Raw genomic sequence first — 21,367 nt, 5'->3', positions numbered from 1 at the left:
AATCTACACTGGAGTTGCTTACCAAGAAGACAGGGAATGTTCCTGAGTGGCAGAGTTACAGTTTTGACTCAAATCTGCTTGAAAATATATGGCAAGACCTGGAAATGGTTGTCTAGCAATGATCAACCATCAATTTAACAGAGCTTGAAGAATTTTGAAAAGAGTAATGGACAAATGTTGCACAATCCAGGTTTGGAAAGCTCTTAGAGTCTTACCCAGAAAGTCTAATGGCTGTAATCGCTGACAAAGGTGATTATAATATGTATTGACTCAGGGGGTTGAATACTTATCTAATAAAGATATAGTGTTTTATTTTTTATTTATTGATTTACAAATATTAGAATTTGTCTTCCACTTTAGAGTATTTTGTGTAGAACATGGACAAAAAAATACAATTAAATCCATTTGAATCACACTTTGTAACACAACAAACAGTGGAAAAGTTCAAGGGGTGTGAATACAGTACACTGTTAAGGCACTGGTATGTATTACGTTTTTAAATGAAATATAATCTACCAAAGAAATCTGACATTACAGTATTCAGACGTAGCCTACAAATATTAATGGAAAAGGTGAACTGCCTGTTCTACTGTTAAACTGTGCTTCAGATCGGATCGCAGAGAGCAAAATACTTGAAATAGCATCTATTTCCTACTGTGAAGTGGGTCTTATTAAATGAGATGGGACGAATGGTAGCCTATCCTAACTTGTCGTAGGTCTATAGGCTATTTCGAGTGTAGCCTATGAAACCATCAGTCAGAAAAGGAATTTTTTTTTATTTTTAAATATACACCTATTTCTAATTATTTTAGAATGCAAAGGTTAAATCGATTTTTGGTCATCTCACTAATGGCAAATGATTGCATCTTCTTATTATATTTTGCTACCTGTCTTCTTGTTATGAATAATAGTGTCATCATATATTACCCATTTGCACAAGGCTACAACTAGGCTACATTTGCCTTCTTGCAATTCTATACCTCAACTACTAGAAACTGTGCGTACCCATGGACTAAAGTTTGCCAGAAGATAAGCGCATTCTCACATCAAGTTCTGTTTTTATAAATGGCAACTTTTGCTTAAACTGGTGCATGCAAGTTTTGGGGCATATTTTGTCCGTACGCAATTTTTATAAATGAAGCCCCTGGCTTCAACCTTCTGGTTGGCAACAAACTGACCTTCCTGACAACACCATCTGGTTAGTGAGCGTGACAGAGATCAGCCACAGTACCATACTGTGAATTTTACAATATCTGCTTGCAGCAGGCTGACAGTCCGGTGACCAACTGCCGATATGTTACTTGGAAGTGCACAGTAACCTCTTAACAGTTGTAACGGCCATTGGTGGAAGAAGGTGAGGACCAAGATGCAGCGTGGTAGGTGTTCATTATTTTAATAAACTGAACACTAAATACAACAAGGAACAAAAGAAACAACCGAAACTGCTCCGTCAGGTGCAAAACACACTAAACAGAAAATAACTACCCACAAAACCCATGTGGGCAAGAGCTACCTAAGTATGGTGCTCAATCAGAGACAACAACAGACAGCTGTCACTGATTGAGAACCATACCCGGCCAAAAACAAAGATATACAAAAACATAGAAAAAATAACATAGAACGCCCACCCTAGTCACACCCTGGCCTAACCAAAATAGAGAATAAAAAGCCCCTCTATGGGCAGGGCGTGACAACAGTGCCACTCTTGATTGTCACAAGCTCTTACAAAGATTGTAGAACTGGGAGTGTACAAATTAAACCTTCATCATCATAACAAATTAAAACACCTAAACTAGTACAACACTTCCACTAATGGTTGGCACAAATACAACATATTTTAGACTAGAGGTGTGAACGTTTAAACGTTAAAATGTTTCAACGAAATTGGGATCCCTAATTGTTAAGAAAACCCCCCAACCAATTTTTTTTCCCTCACAAAATTAAAATCACAGTGCAGTTATCACAAAACATAATTTTCCGTCTTATAGCCTAACTAGACGATAAAGGCCTGGGGAAAGTTGCGTAATTTAAAAGTAGACAGCAATATGACCAAGACGCAGAAATTAAACAGTATAGCGGGTCCATTTCCACAACAACTAAGAGCATTGAAGTGCGAGGCTCAACTTCTTTGCTGTTTTGAAGGGACCAATGAAGCGAGGACAGAACTTTTTGCAGGGAAGGCGGATGTCTCTGGTAGAGAGCCACACACGCTGTCCGGGGTGAAAGAGTGGCGTAGGTCAGGGGCGTCTGTCAGCAAAGCATTTCTATATATTAGAGGCTTCCTGCAGATGCCGGTGAGCGGTCTCACATACCTGCTCACTACGCCGAAACCAATCATTGACGGCTGGGACAGTACCAGGCTCCGCCTCTCAGGGAAATATGGGGGGTTGGTAACCAAGTATACACTGAAATGGAGTAAGGCAGAGGGATAAATGCATGAGTGAGTTCTGAGCGTATTCGGCCCAGGCCATATACTGACTCCAGTCGTGTGGAGAGGCAGAACATTGTACTTCCCTATTTCCCCAGTCGATCACAGACGGCTCGTCACACCCGGTAGACAAACTGGGGCCCCCGGTCAGAGACGATGTCCTACTAAATCCCATACAGATGGAACACCTGCTGGAACATACGCTAAATGAGGTACAGTTGAAGTTGGAAGTTTACATACACTCAGGTTGGAGTCATTAAAACTATAGTTTTGGCAAGTCGGTTAGGACATCTACTTTGTGCATGACAAGTAATTTTTCCAACAATTATTTACAGACAAATTATTTCACTTATAATTATATGTATCACAATTTCAGTGGGTCAGAAGTTTACATACACTAAGTTGACTGTGCCTTTAAACAGCTTGGAAAATTCCAGAAAATGATGTCATGGCTTTAGAAGCTTCTGATAGGCTTATTGACATCATTTGAGTCAATTGGAGGTGTACCTGTGGATGTATTTCAAGGCCTACCTTCAAACGCAGTGCCTCTTTGCTTGACATCATAGGAAAATCTGAAGATATCAGCCAAGACCTCAGAAAAACATTGTAGACCTTCACAAGTTTGGTTCTTCCTTGACAGCAATTTCGAAACGCCTGAAGGTATTACGTTCACCTGTACAAACAAGAGTACGCAAGTATAAACACCATGGGACCAAGCAGCCGTCATACCGCTCAGGAAGGAGACGCGTTCTGTCTCCTAGAGATGAACATACTATGGTGCGAAAAGGGCAAATCAATCCCGGAACAACAGCAAAGGACCTTGTGAAGATGCTGGAGGAAACGGGTACAAAAGTATCTATATCCACAGTAAAATGAGTCCTATAACAAGATAACCTGAAAGGCCGCTCTGCAAGGAAGAAGCCACTGCTCCAAAAACCCCATAAAAAAACAGACTATGGTTTGCAACTGCAGATGAGGACAAAGATCGTGCTTTTTGAAGCTTGGTCACAAATGGGTCTCCCAAATGGACAATGACCCCAAGCATACTTTCAAAGTTGTAGAAAAATGACTTAAGGACAAAGTCAAGGTATTGGAGTGGCCATCACAAAGCCCCGACCTCAATCCTATAGAGAATTTGTGGGCAAAACTGAAAAAGTGTGTGCGAGCAAGGAGGCCTACAAACCTGACTCAGTTACACCAGCTCTGTCAGGGGGAATGGGCCAAAATTCACCCAACTTATTGTGGGAAGCTTGTGGAAGGCTACCTGAAACGTTTCACCCAAGTTAAACAATTTAAAGCAATCATTCAGGGAATGGTAATCAATACCTGGACGGAGACCACTGTCCTTTTTTTCCAACGAAGAAGAAGCGGGACGCAGCCGGGGAAGAGGAAGGACAAATGAAACCGTTTGAGTGTTTCATCAATGTAGTTCTCCATTGCCTCATGTTCCGGGATAGACATTTACATTTTACATTCAAGTCATTTAGCAGACGCTCTTATCCAGAGCGACTTACAAATTGGTGCATTCACCTTATGACATCCAGTGGAACAACCACTTTACAATAGTGCATCTAAATATTTTAAGGGGGGGGAGGGGGGTGAGAAGGATTACTTTATCCTATCCTAGGTATTCCTTAAAGAGGTGGGGTTTCAGGTGTCTCCGGAAGGTGGTGATTGACTCCGCTGTCCTGGCGTCGTGAGGGAGTTTGTTCCACCATTGGGGAGCCAGAGCAGCGAACAGTTTTGACTGAGCTGAGCGGGAACTGTACTTCCTCAGTGGTAGGGAGGCGAGCAGGCCAGAGGTGGATGAACGCAGTGCCCTTATTTGGGTGTAGGGCCTGATCAGAGCCTGGAGGTACTGAGGTGCCGTTCCCCTCACAGCTCCGTAGGCAAGCACCATGGTCTTGTAGCGGATGCGAGCTTCAACTGGAAGCCAGTGGAGAGAGCGGAGGAGCGGGGTGACGTGAGAGAACTTGGGAAGGTTGAACACTAGACGGGCTGCGGCGTTCTGGATGAGTTGTAGGGGTTTAATGGCACAGGCAGGGAGCCCAGCCAACAGCGAGTTGCAGTAATCCAGACGGGAGATGACAAGTGCCTGGATTAGGACCTGCGCCGCTTCCTGTGTGAGGCAGGGTCGTACTCTGCGGATGTTGTAGAGCATGAACCTACAGGAACGGGCCACCGCCTTGATGTTAGTTGAGAACGACAGTTTGTTGTCCAGGATCACGCCAAGGTTCTTAGCGCTCTGGGAGGAGGACACAATGGAGTTGTCAACCGTGATGGCGAGATCATGGAACGGGCAGTCCTTCCCCGGGAGGAAGAGCAGCTCCGTCTTGCCGAAGTTCAGCTTGAGGTGGTGATCCGTCATCCACACTGATATGTCTGCCAGACATGCAGAGATGCGATTCGCCACCTGGTCATCAGAAGGGGGAAAGGAGAAGATTAATTGTGTGTCGTCTGCATAGCAATGATAGGAGAGACCATGTGAGGTTATGACAGAGCCAAGTGACTTGGTGTATAGCGAGAATAGGAGAGGGCCTAGAACTGAGCCCTGGGGTACACCAGTGGTGAGAGCGCGTGGTGAGGAGACAGATTCTCGCCACGCCACCTGGTAGGAGCTAGGTAGGGGGTAAACACGGCCCTTCGGTGGGGATACTCCAGGGAGTAAGTCATTAGCACAGTCCCCTGGGTGAGTGGAGGCCTGGATTTTGCTGAAGACATTGCTGTACTGGGCGTATTCCGATGGTATGGTGGGTGGCACTGCGGAGGCAGAGTCCTCAATGGTGGTAGCTCTGCAGGGTAGGCTGAGACAACTGGTGAAGCAGGTAGAAGACCAGGACAGTAGTTCACCTTGTCGCCACGAGATGGCATGGTCGTGACGACAAAGCCAGGGGTGTCCGAGGATGAGAGTTCCATGAGTTGAATGGTTTCGGTGTGGAAGACTCCAATCTGGAGGGTGACGCTCTGTATCAGGTGCGTAATGAAGCCCATGTCCAAAGGCTGCCCATCCATGGTGTTAATCCTTAAAAGGAGGGGTGACAGGTTTTAGATCAATGTCAAGCTCTTGTACTAGCTGGTGATCGATACAATTACCTGCTGCTCCCGAATCTATCAAACCCTCTACGTACTTAGTAACCCCCTTCACGGTTATCAATAATGGGAAGGAGAATTGCTTCTGGGAGATATTTAGAAATAAGGAAATGCCTACCTGCATGGCAGCGGAGGGACCCTTCTCATCTCTCCGTGGGGGGGCGAACAGGGCAGTGGCTGAGTAGATGATCTTTCTCTCCACAATATAGGCTGATCCCTTTTGGATCTGCCTTTGACATTCAAATCACGGGAGAGGAGCACGGCCAAACTGCATGGGCTCTGAAAGACTTGGACGAGATGACGGAATCATGGAATGAGGGTTTCGGGATCCTGGGTGGCAGAGTTCTTCAGCGGTCGGCTATGAGGCGGTCGATGGAGATGGACATACGAATGTATTGATTTAAATACTGAAGGTCACCTCTACAGGCCAGCTCCGCCTGAAGTTCCCTGTTGAGCCCTCTTCAGTAGACAGTAAGTAAAGCAGCCTCACTCCATCCACTCCCTGTAGCCATGGTGCGGAACTCGAGGGCATACTCGACAGCTGAATTGCGTCCTTGTTGAAGTACCAAGAGGAGGTCTCCTATAGGACGATCGGAAGGAGAGTGACCGAATACCTCTTTGAAGAGGGTGTGGAAATGGGTCTCAGGTCCGAGTTCTGTGCTGTTGGCAATCCATATGGCAGTGGCCCAATCGAGGGCTTTGCCTGTGAGTAGAGACACAAAAAAATCCACCCTGCTCTTGTCGGTGGCGAAGTTAGTGGGGTTGTGCTCAATGTATTTGCTAGATTGCATCAGAAATCTCGGACATTTCCCGTCATATTTTGCAGGCATGGATATGAATGAAGAAGGGCTATGGGTTACGATACCTGGCATCAGAGGAGTACGGATAGGCTGGCGGAGAAGACGGCAGATTTCCGCCATATGCTCCTCTTGCTGGGTTAGGCGCCACTGTAGCTCTGCTGACTCCATTCTGTTTTTGAGGAGAGGTATTCTGTAATGGGAGAAAAAGGTGTTGATTCACGCACAGGGCGCGGCAGGTGTATATTTCACCTTAGCAGAAGGTAGGAGTCGTGGTCACAGGCAGGCAATGGTCATACACAGGCAGGCAATGGTCAGGCAAACAGGCAGGTGAATCAAAATTAGCACTGAAGGCTATAATTGGTTCTCACAAACGAGCTAGGAAAAGGATTAGTAGAGTCAAAACGAACAATACCTCACAAAGGCACAAACAGAATGAACTGAACTAAATAAGGAGCTGATGAGACCAGGTGAGTAACTAACACAGGTGAAATCATTGAACAAAAATAAAAGACAGGACTACGTTCAAGAACACAAAGAAACAGAATGCAAGGTTGACTAAGAAAATAAACACAGAACCTTACAACTACCTTACAATATCTGCAATTTGGCAGTACACCCAGAACCTTGTTTAGAGAAAGGGATATCTCAGTGTCAAGGTCTCCGCTTAGAGAGAAAAGCATTTTGAGGTATTAGTCTGTCACATGGATGACCAAAATTTTGTCATCACATGAATGAAGCAAACATTAATTATGAATGAAGAAAAAGCTAAATCATGCGAATATAACTTGTCCGTATATAAGGGAACTAACGGGACTGCCCCGTTAGAGCTCCTGGGAGACGTTCACTATGGTGCATCAAGTTTGTCGGAACCTCTCCAGTGTGCCGATAAAATAATTATTCATTTAAGATTGACTTTCACTGTCCCTGTGTAAGAATTTCCACAACAGTAGTAAATTCCAGGTGCACTTATTTGTGTCAAGAACTGCAATGCTGCTGGGTTTTTCATGCTCAACAGTTTCCGTGTGTATCAAAAATGGTCCACCACCCAAAGGACATCCAGCCAACTTGACACAACTGTGGGAAGCATTCGAGTCAACATGGGCCAACATTGCTGTGGAACACTTTCAACACCTTGCAGAGTCCACATGGGTGGGTGTCCTAAATGTTTTGTACAGTCAATGTATGCTGTTTTTTTTCAGCAGGGCCCTTACAGGATACACCAGGGACTCTGGGTCATGATCCCCATCACAATTACAACACTGACCTTCTTCACTCCGATCTTCATCATACTCCATCCGTCTGCAAACATTTGAAACATGGCCAAATCATTTATAGTTTACATTGTAGTAGTTTGGGGACCAATTCTCTTACATAATGCCTTACATAGCCTGGCTTTACACACGTAGGGAGGTTCTCTTAATCTAAAAACAGACCTGACAAACTTTCCTCCCTTTCTCCATTCACCATGCGGGTAAAGTGACAGGCACCAACCACATCTGGGACATGATTCTTGATGTATTCAGCCTTAACTTCTACGACAACCCGGAGATTACTCCTTTAACAGGCGCCCTACTCCGAAGTTCAAAGCACATTACCTGGGATGTCAAGATTTTTGTGATACCCAATGCACTCTTCTTCTGTTCTTCAGAAACACAATTAATCAGAACAAGCCCACTCCTGATCACTCTGACTCCACTTTTCCCAGCACCTGCTTCACCTTCCTCGATACCTCAAACAGATCTCCCAGATAAACATTCTTATCCAAATATCGCATCCCAATAACAAACAAACTTCTGCAATTGTTGCCTCAAGTCTCCAACTCCGGAGCCCCTCTCTCTGCAGTCAGAATAAAAAAAAATTTAAACTGACAATATGGAAAGGCTGTTTTGATGTTGTAGGTTGTTCTTCTCCGTGTCTTTCTCGCTCAAAACACCCACACAGAACCAATCAATGCGACGGCTCAATGTCTGTGTGAATACTGCATTTACAACAGCCTCCTGTCCAGACCAGTGCGTCACAGCTCTCCCTGCACTGTGAGTTGTGTCATCCAGGCGGAGGCTGGGGGAATGAAACCAGTTTCAAATTCATAGTGGATGCAAGGACTGACACGACATGAGATCACCATTTTTGTGTATACACAGAACATGAACACTAAGAGTGTTGTAGGCTAAAAAAAGTAATGGCTAGCTAGCTATGTTATTGTTTTTCAAGAATCAATGAAATTGGTATTAATTGTAATGACTATTGAATGGAGGAAATATCACACATTGACATTGTGCATTTAATGCCACCATACCAACAATTCTTTCCTATACCAATGTGCTTTAAGTTTGCAGAAACCATTTGATGTATGAACATGACAGCTGTGACAAGTCATTCTGCACCAAGTACCACCTAGCTTGGCACCAGCGGAGCCACAGTGGTGAGACTCTTCAGCTGAGTATTTGTGTTTTTTAGCCTCCGAGTGCAGACATTTGAGACATATTGAGTACGAGGAGTTCTGGCTACAATTGTGTGGTTCTGTTTGTTGACATATGTACAGTATATGGATGCACAGAGGTCTTCACCACAAATGACAATTTGAAGAAACATCTTAATCGTAAACACAACCATGATGAAAAACCGCATGAATGTTGCGCACTACATTTTCAGTAGGTCTTTGTCAGTTTTCTGGTTGAACACAGCACAGGTATTATGAAATGCAGTACTTTGGTTGCAGGTGTGTCATTTGCTTTGAGGCATGTGGAAAAGCATTCAGGAAAAATGTTCAGCTCAAATCACGAGTGCCAGCAACACACCAAACGACCTTCCTTTTCAGTGAGTAAATGAAGGAGATTGGTAAACTAATTGTATTATCCCATGTTGTTGGTTAAACCGGGATGTCCTGGAGTGAATAAATATTCATTTGAAATATGACAGATTTGAGCCCTGTGAACTGAATATCGATGCATATTTTAACCCAGTACAGAACATGCAGGGTACGCCTAGCTTTGTGGTCTAGAGAAGAACATTTTCAGATTTTTATACTAATATCTGCCTTTTCGTCTTTCTCACTCATTGGCTTTATAAATGTACCTTTGAAGGCTGCGAGAAACAATTCACTTCCCCAATAAACTCTGGCTTCATGAGAAAGTGCAGAGGTAAGATGTATCTTCTGATCCTGCAGCTGGCTTGTCTGGGAGTGACACTGAGCCCTGTAGGAGACAAACTGCTAAAATGTTATTTTATCTCACACAGGCTACCCCTGTGAAGAAGATGGCTGTTCTTTCATTGGAAAGACCTGGACGGAGTATACTAAACATAGGAGAGAACTACAGAGATGTATGCCGTCTCATGCCTTATGATTGGCAGATTGCTTTTAGAATAGTATGTATAAGTATATGGATAACCATAATGGCGCCGGAGGGGATGGCTGCCTTTTTACGGGCTTCTAACCAACTGTGCTATTTTGTGTTTTTCACATTGGTAACTTATTTGTACATAATGTTGCTGCTACCATCTCTTATGACAGAAAAGAGGTTTTGAAAATCAGAAAAGTGATTACTCACCTAAAACTGGATGAAGTTTATTTCTTTAATGAGTTCGATGCGAAGGTTATACTGTGTCTCAGAGACCAGGCCCAAATCCCTGTCATTCGCGTGAAGAAAATACAGAGGTACAGGGGGCGGAGATCGGGGAGCCTTGTGAGAATTTGTCGGCGAGTGGATAACCCGCCTCCACCATCCGTTATATTGGCCAACGTGCAATCACTGGAGAATAAACTGGATGAGCTCTGTTCAAGACTATCCTACCAAAGGGACATTAAAAACAGTAATATCTTATGTTTCACCGAGTTGTGGCTGAACGACGACACGGATAATATACAGTTGGCTGGGTTTTCTGTGCATCGGCAGGACATAACTGCCAGGTCCGGTAAGACGAGGCGTGGTGGTGTGTGTCAATTTGTCAATAACAGCTGGTGCGCAATATCCAATATTAAGAAAGTCTTGAGGTATTGCTCGCCTGAGGTAGAGTACTTCATGATAAGCTGTACACTACACTATCTACCAAGAGAGTTCTCATCTATATTTATCGTAGCCTTCTATTTTTCACCACAAACCGATGCTGGCACTAAGACCGCACTCAATGAACTATATAAGGCCATAAGCAAACAAGAAGCGGTGCTCCTAGTGTCCGGGGACTTTAATGCAGGCAAACTTAAATCCGTTTTGCTTCATTTCTACAAGCATGTCACATGTACAACCAGAGGGAAAAAAAACTCTAGACCACCCTTACTCCACACACAGAGAAGCATACAAAGCTCTCCCTCGAACTCCATTTGGCAAATCTGACCTTAATTCTATCCTCCTGATTCCTGCTTACAAGCAAAAACTAAAGCAGGAAGTACCAGTGACTCGCTCATTACAGAAGTGGTCAGATGACACAGATGCTACGGTACAGGACTGTTTTGCTAGCACAGACTGGAATATGTTCCCAGGATTCATCCAATGGTATTGAGGAGAACACCACCTCAGTCACCAGCTTCCTCAATAAGTGTATTGACGAAGTCGTCCCCACAGTGACTATATGTACATATCCCAAACAGAAGCCATGGATTACAGGCAACATCCGCACCGAGCTAAAGGCTAGAGCTGCCGCTTTCAAGGAGCGGGACAATAATCTGGATTCTTAAAAGAAATCCCGCTATGCCCTTAGACAAACCATCAAACAGGCAAAGTGTTAATACAGAACTAAGATTGAATCCTACTACACCTCTCTGACGCTCGTCGGATGTGGCAGGGCTTGCAAACTATTACGGACTACAAAGGGAAACCCAGCCGCGAGCTGCCAAGTGACGCAAGCCTACCAGACGGACTAAATACCTTTTATGCTTGCTTCAAGGAAAGCAACACTGAAGCATGCATGAGAGCACCAGTTGTTCTGCGGAAAGCTGATGTGAGCAAGACCTTAAAACAGGTCAACATTCACAAGGCCACGGGGCCAGACGGATTACCATTTTCAACCTCTGCCTGACCCAGTCTGTAATACCTGCATGTTACAAACAGACCACCATAGTCCCTGTGCCCAAGAAAGCGAAGGTGACCTGCCTAAATGACTACTGCCCCGAAGCACTCACATCGGTAGCCATAAAGTGCTTTAAAAGACTGGTCATGGCAGGTGCATGGTGTTTCCTCCGACACATTGGTGCGGCTGGCTTCCAGGTTGGATGCGCGCTGTGTTAAGAAGCAGTGCGGCTTGGTTGGGTTATGTTTCAGAGGACGCATGGCTTTCGTCCTTGGTCTCTCCCGAGCCCGTATGGGAGTTGTAGCGATGAGACAAGATAGTAATTACTAACAATTGGATACCACGAAATTGGGGAGAAAAGGGGGTAAAAAATAAATAAATTCAATAATAATACAAATTTTAAAAAGACTGGTCATGGCTCACATCAACACCATCATCCCGGAAACCCTAGACCCACTCCAATTCGCATACCACCCCAACAGATCCACAGATGACGCAATCTCAATCGCACTCCACACTGCCCTTTCCCACCTGGACAAAAGGAACACCTATGTGAGAATGCTGTTCATTGACTACAGTTCAGCGTTCAACACCATAATGCCCACAAAGTTCATCACTAAGCTAAGGACCCTGGGACTAAACACCCCCCTCTGCAACTGGGTACTGGACTTCCTGACGGGCTACCCCAGGTGGTAAGGGTAGGTAACAACACATCTGCCACGCTGATCCTCAACACTGGCCCCCTCAGGGGTGCGTGCTTAGTCTACTCTTGTACTCCCTGCTCACCCATGACTGCGTGGCCGAGCACAACTCCAACACCCTTATTAAATTTGCTGACGATGGTGGTAGGACTGATCACAGACAACGATGAGACAGCCTATAGGGAGGTCGTCAAAGACCTAGCAGTATGGTGCCAGGACAAAAACCTCTCCTTCAACGTGAGCAAGACAAAGGAGATGATTGTGGACGACATGAAAAGGAGGGCTGAACAGGCCCCCATTCACATCAACGGGGCTGTAGTGGAGCGGGTTGAGAGTTAAGTTTACATTTACATTACATTTAAGTCATTTAGCAGACGCTCTTATCCAGAGCGACTTACAAATTGGTGCATTCACCTTATGACATCCAGTGGAACAACCACTTTACAATAGTGCATCTAAATATTTTAAGGGGGGAAGGGGGGGTGAGAAGGATTACTTTATCCTATCCTAGGTATTCCTTAAAGAGGTGGGGTTTCAGGTGTCTCCGGAAGGTGGTGATTGACTCCGCTGTCCTGGCGTCGTGAGGGAGTTTGTTCCACCATTGGGGAGCCAGAGCAGCGAACAGTTTTGACTGAGCTGAGCGGGAACTGTACTTCCTCAGTGGTAGGGAGGCGAGCAGGCCAGAGGTGGATGAACGCAGTGCCCTTATTTGGGTGTAGGGCCTGATCAGAGCCTGGAGGTACTGAGGTGCCGTTCCCTCACAGCTCCGTAGGCAAGCACCATGGTCTTGTAGCGGATGCGAGCTTCAACTGGAAGCCAGTGGAGAGAGCGGAGGAGCGGGGTGACGTGAGAGAACTTGGGAAGGTTGAACACTAGACGGGCTGCGGCGTTCTGGATGAGTTGTAGGGGTTTAATGGCACAGGCAGGGAGCCCAGCCAACAGCGAGTTGCAGTAATCCAGACGGGAGATGACAAGTGCCTGGATTAGGACCTGCGCCGCTTCCTGTGTGAGGCAGGGTCGTACTCTGCGGATGTTGTAGAGCATGAACCTACAGGAACGGGCCACCGCCTTGATGTTAGTTGAGAACGACAGTTTGTTGTCCAGGATCACGCCAAGGTTCTTAGCGCTCTGGGAGGAGGACACAATGGAGTTGTCAACCGTGATTCTTGGAGTCCACATCACCAACATACGATCATGGTCCAAACACACCAAGAAAGTTGTGAAGAGGACACGGCAACACCTTTTTGCCCTCTGGAGACTGAAAATATTTGTCATGGGTCCCCAGATCCTCAAAAGGTTCTACAACTGCACCATCGAGAGCATTCTGACCGGTTGCGTCACTGCCTGGTATGGCGACTACTCTGCACCCGACCGTAAGACGCTACCGAGGGTAGTGAGTACAGCCCAATACATCATTGGGGCCAAGCTTCATGCTATCCAGGACCTATATACTAGGCGGTGTCAAAGGAATGCCCAAAATAATGTCAAAGACTCCTGTCACTCAAGTCATAGACTGTTCTCTCTGCTGAACAATTAATCAAAATTGACAATTTACATTGACACCACCCCTTTGTTTTTACACTGCTGCTACTCGCTGTTTATTATCTATGCATAGTCACTTTACTCCTTCCTACATGTACAAATTACCTAGACTACATGTACCCCTGCACATTGACTCGGTACCGGTACCTCCTGTACATAGCCTCGTTATTGTTATTTTATTGTATTACTTTTTATTTGAAGCTTTATTTAGTAATTATTTTATTCACTCTATTTCTTGAACTGCATTATTGGTTAAGGGCTTGTAAGTAAGCATTTCACAGTATTGTCTACACTGGTTGTATTCGGCGCATGTGACAAATACATTTTGATTTGTTTGTTTACCTGCACAATTACAACAAAGTTCCTCAGTGAAGGTTGCTTTAAAGTGATTGTCTCCAGCCCTTTTGCAGTGTAATGAGTGCAGCAAGGTGTTTCCCACCTGGTTCCTGAAGCAGCACTAGTGTGTCCACGCAGAGAAGCGCCCGGTGTGTATCTGTCCCATGGAGGGGTGCGCCTTTCAACCTGCAGGGCAACATCAGCTCTTTCCATGAAGAGCAGCGCCCTTACACCTGCCCCCATGAAGGCTGTGGAAAGACATTTGCCATCAAGGTATGAATACCTGACCATAGTCCTGTTGTGTTGCTACCAGATTTCCCTCTCTATTTAGTCAAAATCAGCTCCTGTATCTCTGGAGGTGCATTTGAATGAGAGAGTGGTCCCCACACATTTGAATTACAGGAGTGATAACATGGATATACGTGTTCCCTTTAATAGAAAACGTTGTAGTTCACAGCAAGGCTTACAACGCCACAGTGTTGCCCACCATCCAGAATGGAGAAAACAGGTAAGAATAGACATAGGCATTCCATGTATGCTAGAATATGTTCATTTATTTGAACATAAACTTCGAGTAGCCAGTAGCCAGTACATAAACCTTACATGTCGTGCTGTTCCTCATCCCATCCTATGTTTATTGCATATTGCTGTTTGTGTACAACCGCCCTCTTCATAAAAATAAAAAAACTGGATATGACATGGCCTTCACTAGTTAAGTTTTCCATTCGTTTTTGAGCTCATAAGTTTCCACACACACAACTGTTAAGTTAGATTGTATTTCAGTTCAGTGCTGTGAGTCTGGTGTGAGGTCTGTATGGGAAACAGCAGGTGATGTGGTGGGCTCGGAGCTGGTATCAGTGGCCGGCGCTGCTGCACCTTTGTTCATGTCTCTGAGTTCCTTCACTGAGGGTGGACGCAGGATGCACATGGCAGCTCTACCGTCTCGGATTACTTTGGGTTTGGAAACAAATCCTACCAGCCCCTCTATCTGTTGCACCATCTGCTCCAGAGTTGTGTCCTGTCGTCAAAACCATAACAGCAAAACATTAACATTTGAGCTGCCCATATTTTCACATCTCAGGAAAGTTAACATGGAGTTCTTGTACAGACAAAAAGGCACACTCCTTTTCCAAAGTATTGGGACAAATTCACTTACAGTACTAGTCAAAAGTTTGGACACACCTACCCAGTCAAGGGTTTTTCTTTATTGTTACTATTTTCTACATTGTAGAATAATAGTGAAGACATCAAAACTATGAAATAACACATATGGAATCATGTAGTAACCAAAACAGTGTTAAAAAAAATCGAAATATATTTTAAATCTTCAAAGTAGCCACCATTTGCCTTTGACAGCTTTGCACACACTTGGCATTCTCTCAACCAGCTTCATGAGGTAGTCACCTGGAATGCATTTCACTTAACAGGTGTGCCTTGTTAAAAGTGAATTTGTGGAATTGATTTCCTTCTTAATGTGTTTGAGCCAATCAGTTGTGTTGTGACAGGGTAGGGGTGGTATACAGAAGATAGTCCTATTTGGTAAAAGATCAAGTCCATATCATGGCAAGAACAGCTCAAATAAGCAAAGAGAAATGACAGTCCATCATTACTTTAAGACATGAAAGTCAGTCAATCTGGAACATTTCAAGAACTTTCCTCAAGTGCAGTCGCAAAAACCATCAAGCACTATGATGAATCTGGCTCTCATGAGGACCACCACAGGAAAGGAAAACCCAGAGTTAACCTTTGCTGCAGAGGATAAGTTCATTAGAGTTAACTGCACCTCAGATGCACCCCAAATAAATGCTTCACAGATTTCAAGTAACAGGCACATCTCAACATCCACCGTTCAGAGGTGACTGCTTGAATCAGGCCTTCATGGTCGAATCGAATTGCTGCAAAGAAACCACTAATGAAGGACACCAATAATAAGAAGAGACTTGCTAGGGCCAAGAAACACAAGCAATGGACATTAGACCAGTGGGAATCTGTCCTTTGGTCTGATGAGTCCAAATTTGACATTTTTGGTTCCAACTGCTGTGTCTTTGTGAGACGCTGAGTAAGTGAACGGGTGATCTCTGCATGTGTGGTTCCCACCATGAAGCATGGAGGAGGAGTTATGATGATTGGCTGGTAACACTATCTGTGATATATTTAGAATTCAAAGCACACTTAACCAGCATGGCTACCACAGCATTCTGCAGCGATACACCATCCCATCTGGTTTGCGCTTAGTGGGACTATCATTTGTTTTTCAACAGGAGAATGACCCAACACACCTGCAGGCTGTTTATTTGACCAAGATGAAGAGTGATGGAGTGCTGCATCAGATGACCTGGCCTCCACAATCACCCATCCTCAACCCAATTGAGATGGTTTGGGATGAGTTGGACCACAGCGTGAAGGAAAAGCAGCCAACAAGTGCTCAGCATATGTGGGAACTCCTTCAAGACTGTTGGGAAAGCATCCCAGGTGAAGCTGGTTGAGAGAATGCCAAGAGTGTGCAAAGCTGTCATCAAGGCAAAGGGTGGCTACTTTGAAGAATCTCAACTATAAAATCTATTTTGATTTTGAACACTTTTTTGGTTACTACATGATTCCATATGTGTTATTTTGTCATTTTGATGTCTTCACTATTATTCTACAATGTAGAAAATAGTAAAAATAAAGAAAACCCTTGAATGACTAGGTGTGTCAAAACTTTTGACTGGTACTGTAGATGTGTATTAAAGTAATCAAAAGTTTTGTGTTTGGTCCCATATTCCTAGCACGCAATGATTACATCAACCTTGTGATTCTACAAACTTGTTGGATGCATTTGCGGTTTGTGTCGGTTGCAATTCAGATTACTTTGTGCCCAATATAAATGAATGGTAAATAATGTACTTTAGCATTTTGGAGTCAGAATATAATGTTTTAAACACTTCTACATGAATGTGGATACTCCCATGATTATGGATAGTCCTGAATTAATTGTGAATAATTATGAGTGAGAACGTTACAGGCCTCCAAATATCATTCCCTCTCAAAAACTCTAACCTCCCCTGTTATTCTAATGGTGAGAGGTTAGCTTGTCTTGGGGGTATAGTACTCGTGTGTCTGTAACTTTCTCACTCATCATTATTCACATTTCATTCAGGACTAGCTGTAACGCATCCAACACGTTTGTAGAGTCACAAGCTTGATGTAGTCATTGCGTGCTAGGAATATGGGACCAGCTACTAAACGTTTGCATACTTTAATACACAAATAAGTGAATTTGTCCGAATATTTTAGGGGACTATGTAAAAAAAAAAAATACTGCAATTTCCGATTCGGATTAAAATACCCTCAAATTTAAGCTGACAGTCTACTACTTAACCTCATAGTCACTGTATCATTTCAAATCCAAAGTGCTGGAGTACAGAGCCAAAACAACAAAAAATGTCACTATCCCAATAATTATGGAGGGCACTGTATAATTCACCATGTCTGAGCCTGGTTTATATTTGTTGCTAATGCATCTCTGCTCTGCCAAAGGAAGGTTTTTGTGTACATATACAGAATTGAGTGTATATTTTTGCATAAAAAAATAGAGTTCTTAATTAAAAAACCAACTGTCTACTATTTTCCTGGTTTCAACTACAGAATAGTGAAGAGGTATCTGGTGTGTTCAGGCTGACATATTTAGGTTTAATATAAGTTTACTGGTTGCAATACTAATGGATATACAGTTGAAGTAGGAAGTTTACATACACCTTAGCCAAATACATTTAAAATCAGGTTTTCACAATTCCTGACATTTAATCCTAGTAAACATTTATTTCAATTGCCTTTAAATTGTTTAACTTGTGCCAAACATTTGGAGTAGCCTTCCACAAGCTTCCCACAATAAGTTGGGAGAATTTTGACCCATTCCTCCTGACAGAGTTGGTGTAACTGAGTCAGGTTTGTAGGTCTCCTTGCTTGCATCTGCTTTTTCAGTTCTGCCCACACATTTTCTATAGGATTGAGGTCGGGGCATTGTGATGGCCACTCCAATACCTTGACTTTGTTGTTCTTAAGCCATTTTGCCACAACTTTGGAAGTATGCTTGGGGTCATTGTCCATTTGGAAGACCTATTTGCGACCAAGCTTTAACTTCCTGACTGATGTCTTGGGATGTTGCTTCAATATATCCACAATTGTCCTTCCTCACGATGCCATCTAATTTGTGAAGTACACTAGTCCCTCCTGCAGCAAAGCACCCCTGTGCTTCACGGTTGAGATGGTGTTCTTCGGCTTGCAAGCCTCTCCCTTTTTCCTCCAAACATAACGATGGTCATTATGACCAGTTCTATTTTTGTTTTATCAGACCAGAGGACATCTTTGTCCCCATCTGCAGTTGCAAACCATAGTCTGGCTTTTTTATGGCGGTTTTGGAGCAGTGGCTTCTTCTTTGCCGAGCGGCCTTTCAGGTTATAACGATATAGGACTTGATTTACTGTGGATATAGAAACTTTTGTACCTTTTTCCTCCAGCATCTTCACAAGGTCCTTTGCTGTTGTTCTGGGATTGATTTGCACTTTTTGTACCAAAGTACGTTCATCTCTAGGAGACAGAACGTGTCTCCTTCCTAGGAGGTATTTTATATTTGCGTACTATTGTTTGTACAGATGAACGTGGTACCTTCAGGCATTTGGAAATTGCTCCCAAGGATGAACCAGACTTGTGGAGGTCTACAATTGTTTTCTGAGGTCTTGGCTGATTTATTTTGATTTTCCCATGATGTCAAGCAAAGAGGCATTGAGTTTGAAGGTAGGCCTTGAAATACATCCACAGGTACACCCCCAATTGACTCAAATTATGTCAATTAGCCTATCAGAAGTTTCTAAAGCCATGACATCATTTTCTGGAATTGTCCAAGCTGTTTAAAGGCACAGTCAACTTAGTGTATGTAAACTTCTGACCTTAATGGAATTGTGATACAGTGAATTATAAGTGAAATAATATGTCTGTAAACAATTGTTGGAAAAATTATTTGTGTGATGCAAACAGTAGATGTCCTAAACGACTTGCCAAAACTATAGTTTGTAAACAAGAAATTTGTGGAGGGGTTGAAAAACAAGTTTTAATGACTCCAACCTAAGTGTATGTAAACTTCCGACTTCAACTGTACAGTATCTGTTCTGTCTAGTTCCATGAGCTTGTTAGGGAGATGAAAGACATGAATATGGTAGTAGTCATTATACATACACAAAACAATCATCTCTGAAGCATCTTAGAAACTACAGAAGGGTGAATAGAACCTGTATAAGGGACGTGGTTTTAGGTGATGTGCATCAGACAGGTCAAAATAAAAAAATAGAGAGAGATATTTCTCACCAGTGGCTGTGTATGTTCCACACGCCCTGTTCTCAGAGTGATTCTGACATGGTGCTTCTTGTCCAGCCAGCTCTGGACCTGCCTCAGCTTGGTTAGAAGATCATGGTTACCAATGTCAGAGGAAACGGTAAGCTCCTTTACCTGCACAGGGCCTGTGGAGAGACCGAAGGTATGGTTTTGGCTTTCAGAGATCAGACAGGAGGGGATTCCTTTTAGAGAATTCTGATATAACCACTGTATGCAATGCAGAGATGTGCATGTGTGTGATGTAAAGGCAGTAGTTGTGTATGTGCTAAATATTACACACCTGTCTTGGCTTTCTGTTTCTCACGCAGTTTGAGCTGCTCCTCGTGGATCTGTTTGCCAGTCATTAGACGGTAGACGGGTGGATCTTTGTTTTCGTTGAGAGGGACCAGTTTAAGCCCATTCTCGTCCATCAGTCTGAGGACATCAGCTCGATGCATGGTGCCCATGTTCTCGTCATTCTCATTGATCACCTGCAGGTGGCGCTGGTGGATCTTCCGGCCAATACTGCCAATGGTGGCACGAGCTCGGGGATCCTGCTTCTTCTTAGGCACCTGCCCCTCTTCAGTTTCATCCACTGTGGTGGACAGTGGACACCATCCCCAAGACAACGATGCACTCACACATCTCCCATTGTATGATAGGAGCCCAGCCCCAGAGGCTGTTCTCCAGGAGTTGAGGGTTCCACCACAGACACCTCTAGATGCATGACTCAGGGCCCACCTCAGACAAGCACTAGACATTCTGAGCAGAACACAGAGAGAGCAGGAGAGAGTGAGAGAGGTAAACAAACGTGAAACTAGGCATTATTATTCCCAAAAGTAAGTCACTTTTGTCTAGCAATTACGTTTAAAAGTCAGAAAATGCAAGTGAAAGACCATCAAAAACACACTGTTGACAAGCATGGAAACATGGTTAGCTAAGAAAACAATAATTGACAGGGAGAAGTAGCCGCCTCTACAGAACGTATTGTACAGGGCTAGGAATACATACAGATTTGGCACGCGACAGTCAGCTTGCAGGCCGAAACACAGGAACAAAGAATAAGTAAGGACGCACGAATAATTGTAAACTTAGCTTTATATTGTACAATATTTCAACGCATACGTATCGCCCTAAAACGGGAGGTGTTTGTTTCCATACAACATGAAAACGGGGTCCTGTCTCCTTAACAGTTCTTAGCGCAGCATGATGACGTAGTCGCAGAATAATGATCTGAATTTGTAGTTTTAGATGTCGTTCGAACTAGTACCTTTCTTATATATAACGTAGGCTATAATTAATCATGTGTAGGCCCCTACGCTACTAATAGTAAGCTAGGCTACAGGCTGCTGTTGATTATAATAGCCTGATCATGGTCTAGAATAATTGTTATCAAACTATGTTCTTAGCAAACCATGTGATTAAATATCTAAGTTAGATTTCGAAAAATAGTCAAAAGGCAATTGGTCTTTCAAACGAAAAAAAACAAATCTCATAGACATGGCATACATTTAAAATAATTGTAATTAATTTGGCTGACAATTGGAGATAATGACATAAGGGACGGGGTCTTAGACCAGTGCAGGCGTATTGCGCGCGCGGGTCAGCTTCTGAGCGCTCATCTGAGCGTAACTCGGGTTGACACAGTTTGACTCGTCAATACTCTACTCTGCTCGTCTTTGTTTTGCACCTTCTTCTCTGGGCACTGCATTTAGCTTATATATTAAGCCAATTCGATGTATTTGTTCATATTATCAATAGCCTATGTTCCATCTATATTAGGTCACATCCTGCATGTGTTCTTGATTGAAAAATAACAATTATAGTAACTTGCTATATGTTCAAAGGCAGTGCGGCCTTTATTTAGTGTCCCTTTATGTGTTTAGTGTATTTTGAGAGATCTTAGTGAGGGAAAAAATCTGATTGATAGACAAAGGTGCTTTTCTATAGCTCTCAGGGGAGAGCTCTTTCAAAGGAGTAGGCAGGAATGTTTTTTGTTGTTGCTTTGGATGTTTGCAAACATTGTAGGCCTATATGCTCAATTATATTATCTTCATTATTAAAATCCCACTAGGTAGCCCTAATGCTCTGGATTGTAATTTCTGACACATAGGCTA

General features: G+C 43.7%; 1 protein-coding gene across 4 annotated transcripts; it reads right to left on the bottom strand.

Annotated features, from left to right (window-relative positions):
* Positions 1-1,570: 1,570 nt before the first annotated feature.
* mtif3 (mitochondrial translational initiation factor 3) lies at positions 1,571-20,462 on the bottom strand. Of its 4 annotated transcripts, XM_046316613.1 has the most exons (9): positions 20,262-20,461; positions 19,552-20,012; positions 19,245-19,396; positions 14,778-14,919; positions 14,005-14,149; positions 6,384-6,508; positions 2,960-3,101; positions 2,313-2,616; positions 1,571-2,210 (listed from the first exon to the last, which is right to left on the bottom strand). In XM_046316613.1, exons 2-7 carry the CDS (start codon positions 20,009-20,011, stop codon positions 3,043-3,045), a joined length of 1,083 nt encoding a protein of 360 aa, XP_046172569.1. In that variant the 5' UTR covers position 20,012; positions 20,262-20,461; the 3' UTR covers positions 1,571-2,210; positions 2,313-2,616; positions 2,960-3,042. The 4 variants fall into 4 exon arrangements, with proteins under 4 accessions (XP_046172569.1, XP_046172566.1, XP_046172550.1 ...); XM_046316610.1 differs by lacking the exons at positions 1,571-2,210; positions 2,313-2,616; positions 2,960-3,101 and adding exons at positions 5,054-5,450; positions 5,637-6,098; XM_046316594.1 differs by lacking the exons at positions 1,571-2,210; positions 2,313-2,616; positions 2,960-3,101 and adding an exon at positions 5,054-5,450 and having other exon boundaries at positions 5,637-6,508; positions 20,262-20,462.
* Positions 20,463-21,367: the final 905 nt, after the last annotated feature.

Source organism: Oncorhynchus gorbuscha, linkage group LG02 (genome assembly GCF_021184085.1).
Source record: "Oncorhynchus gorbuscha isolate QuinsamMale2020 ecotype Even-year linkage group LG02, OgorEven_v1.0, whole genome shotgun sequence".
NCBI classification, from domain to species: domain Eukaryota; kingdom Metazoa; phylum Chordata; class Actinopteri; order Salmoniformes; family Salmonidae; genus Oncorhynchus; species Oncorhynchus gorbuscha.
Note: the sequence above shows the minus strand (reverse complement) of the source record. Positions and strands in the feature narration are given on the sequence as shown.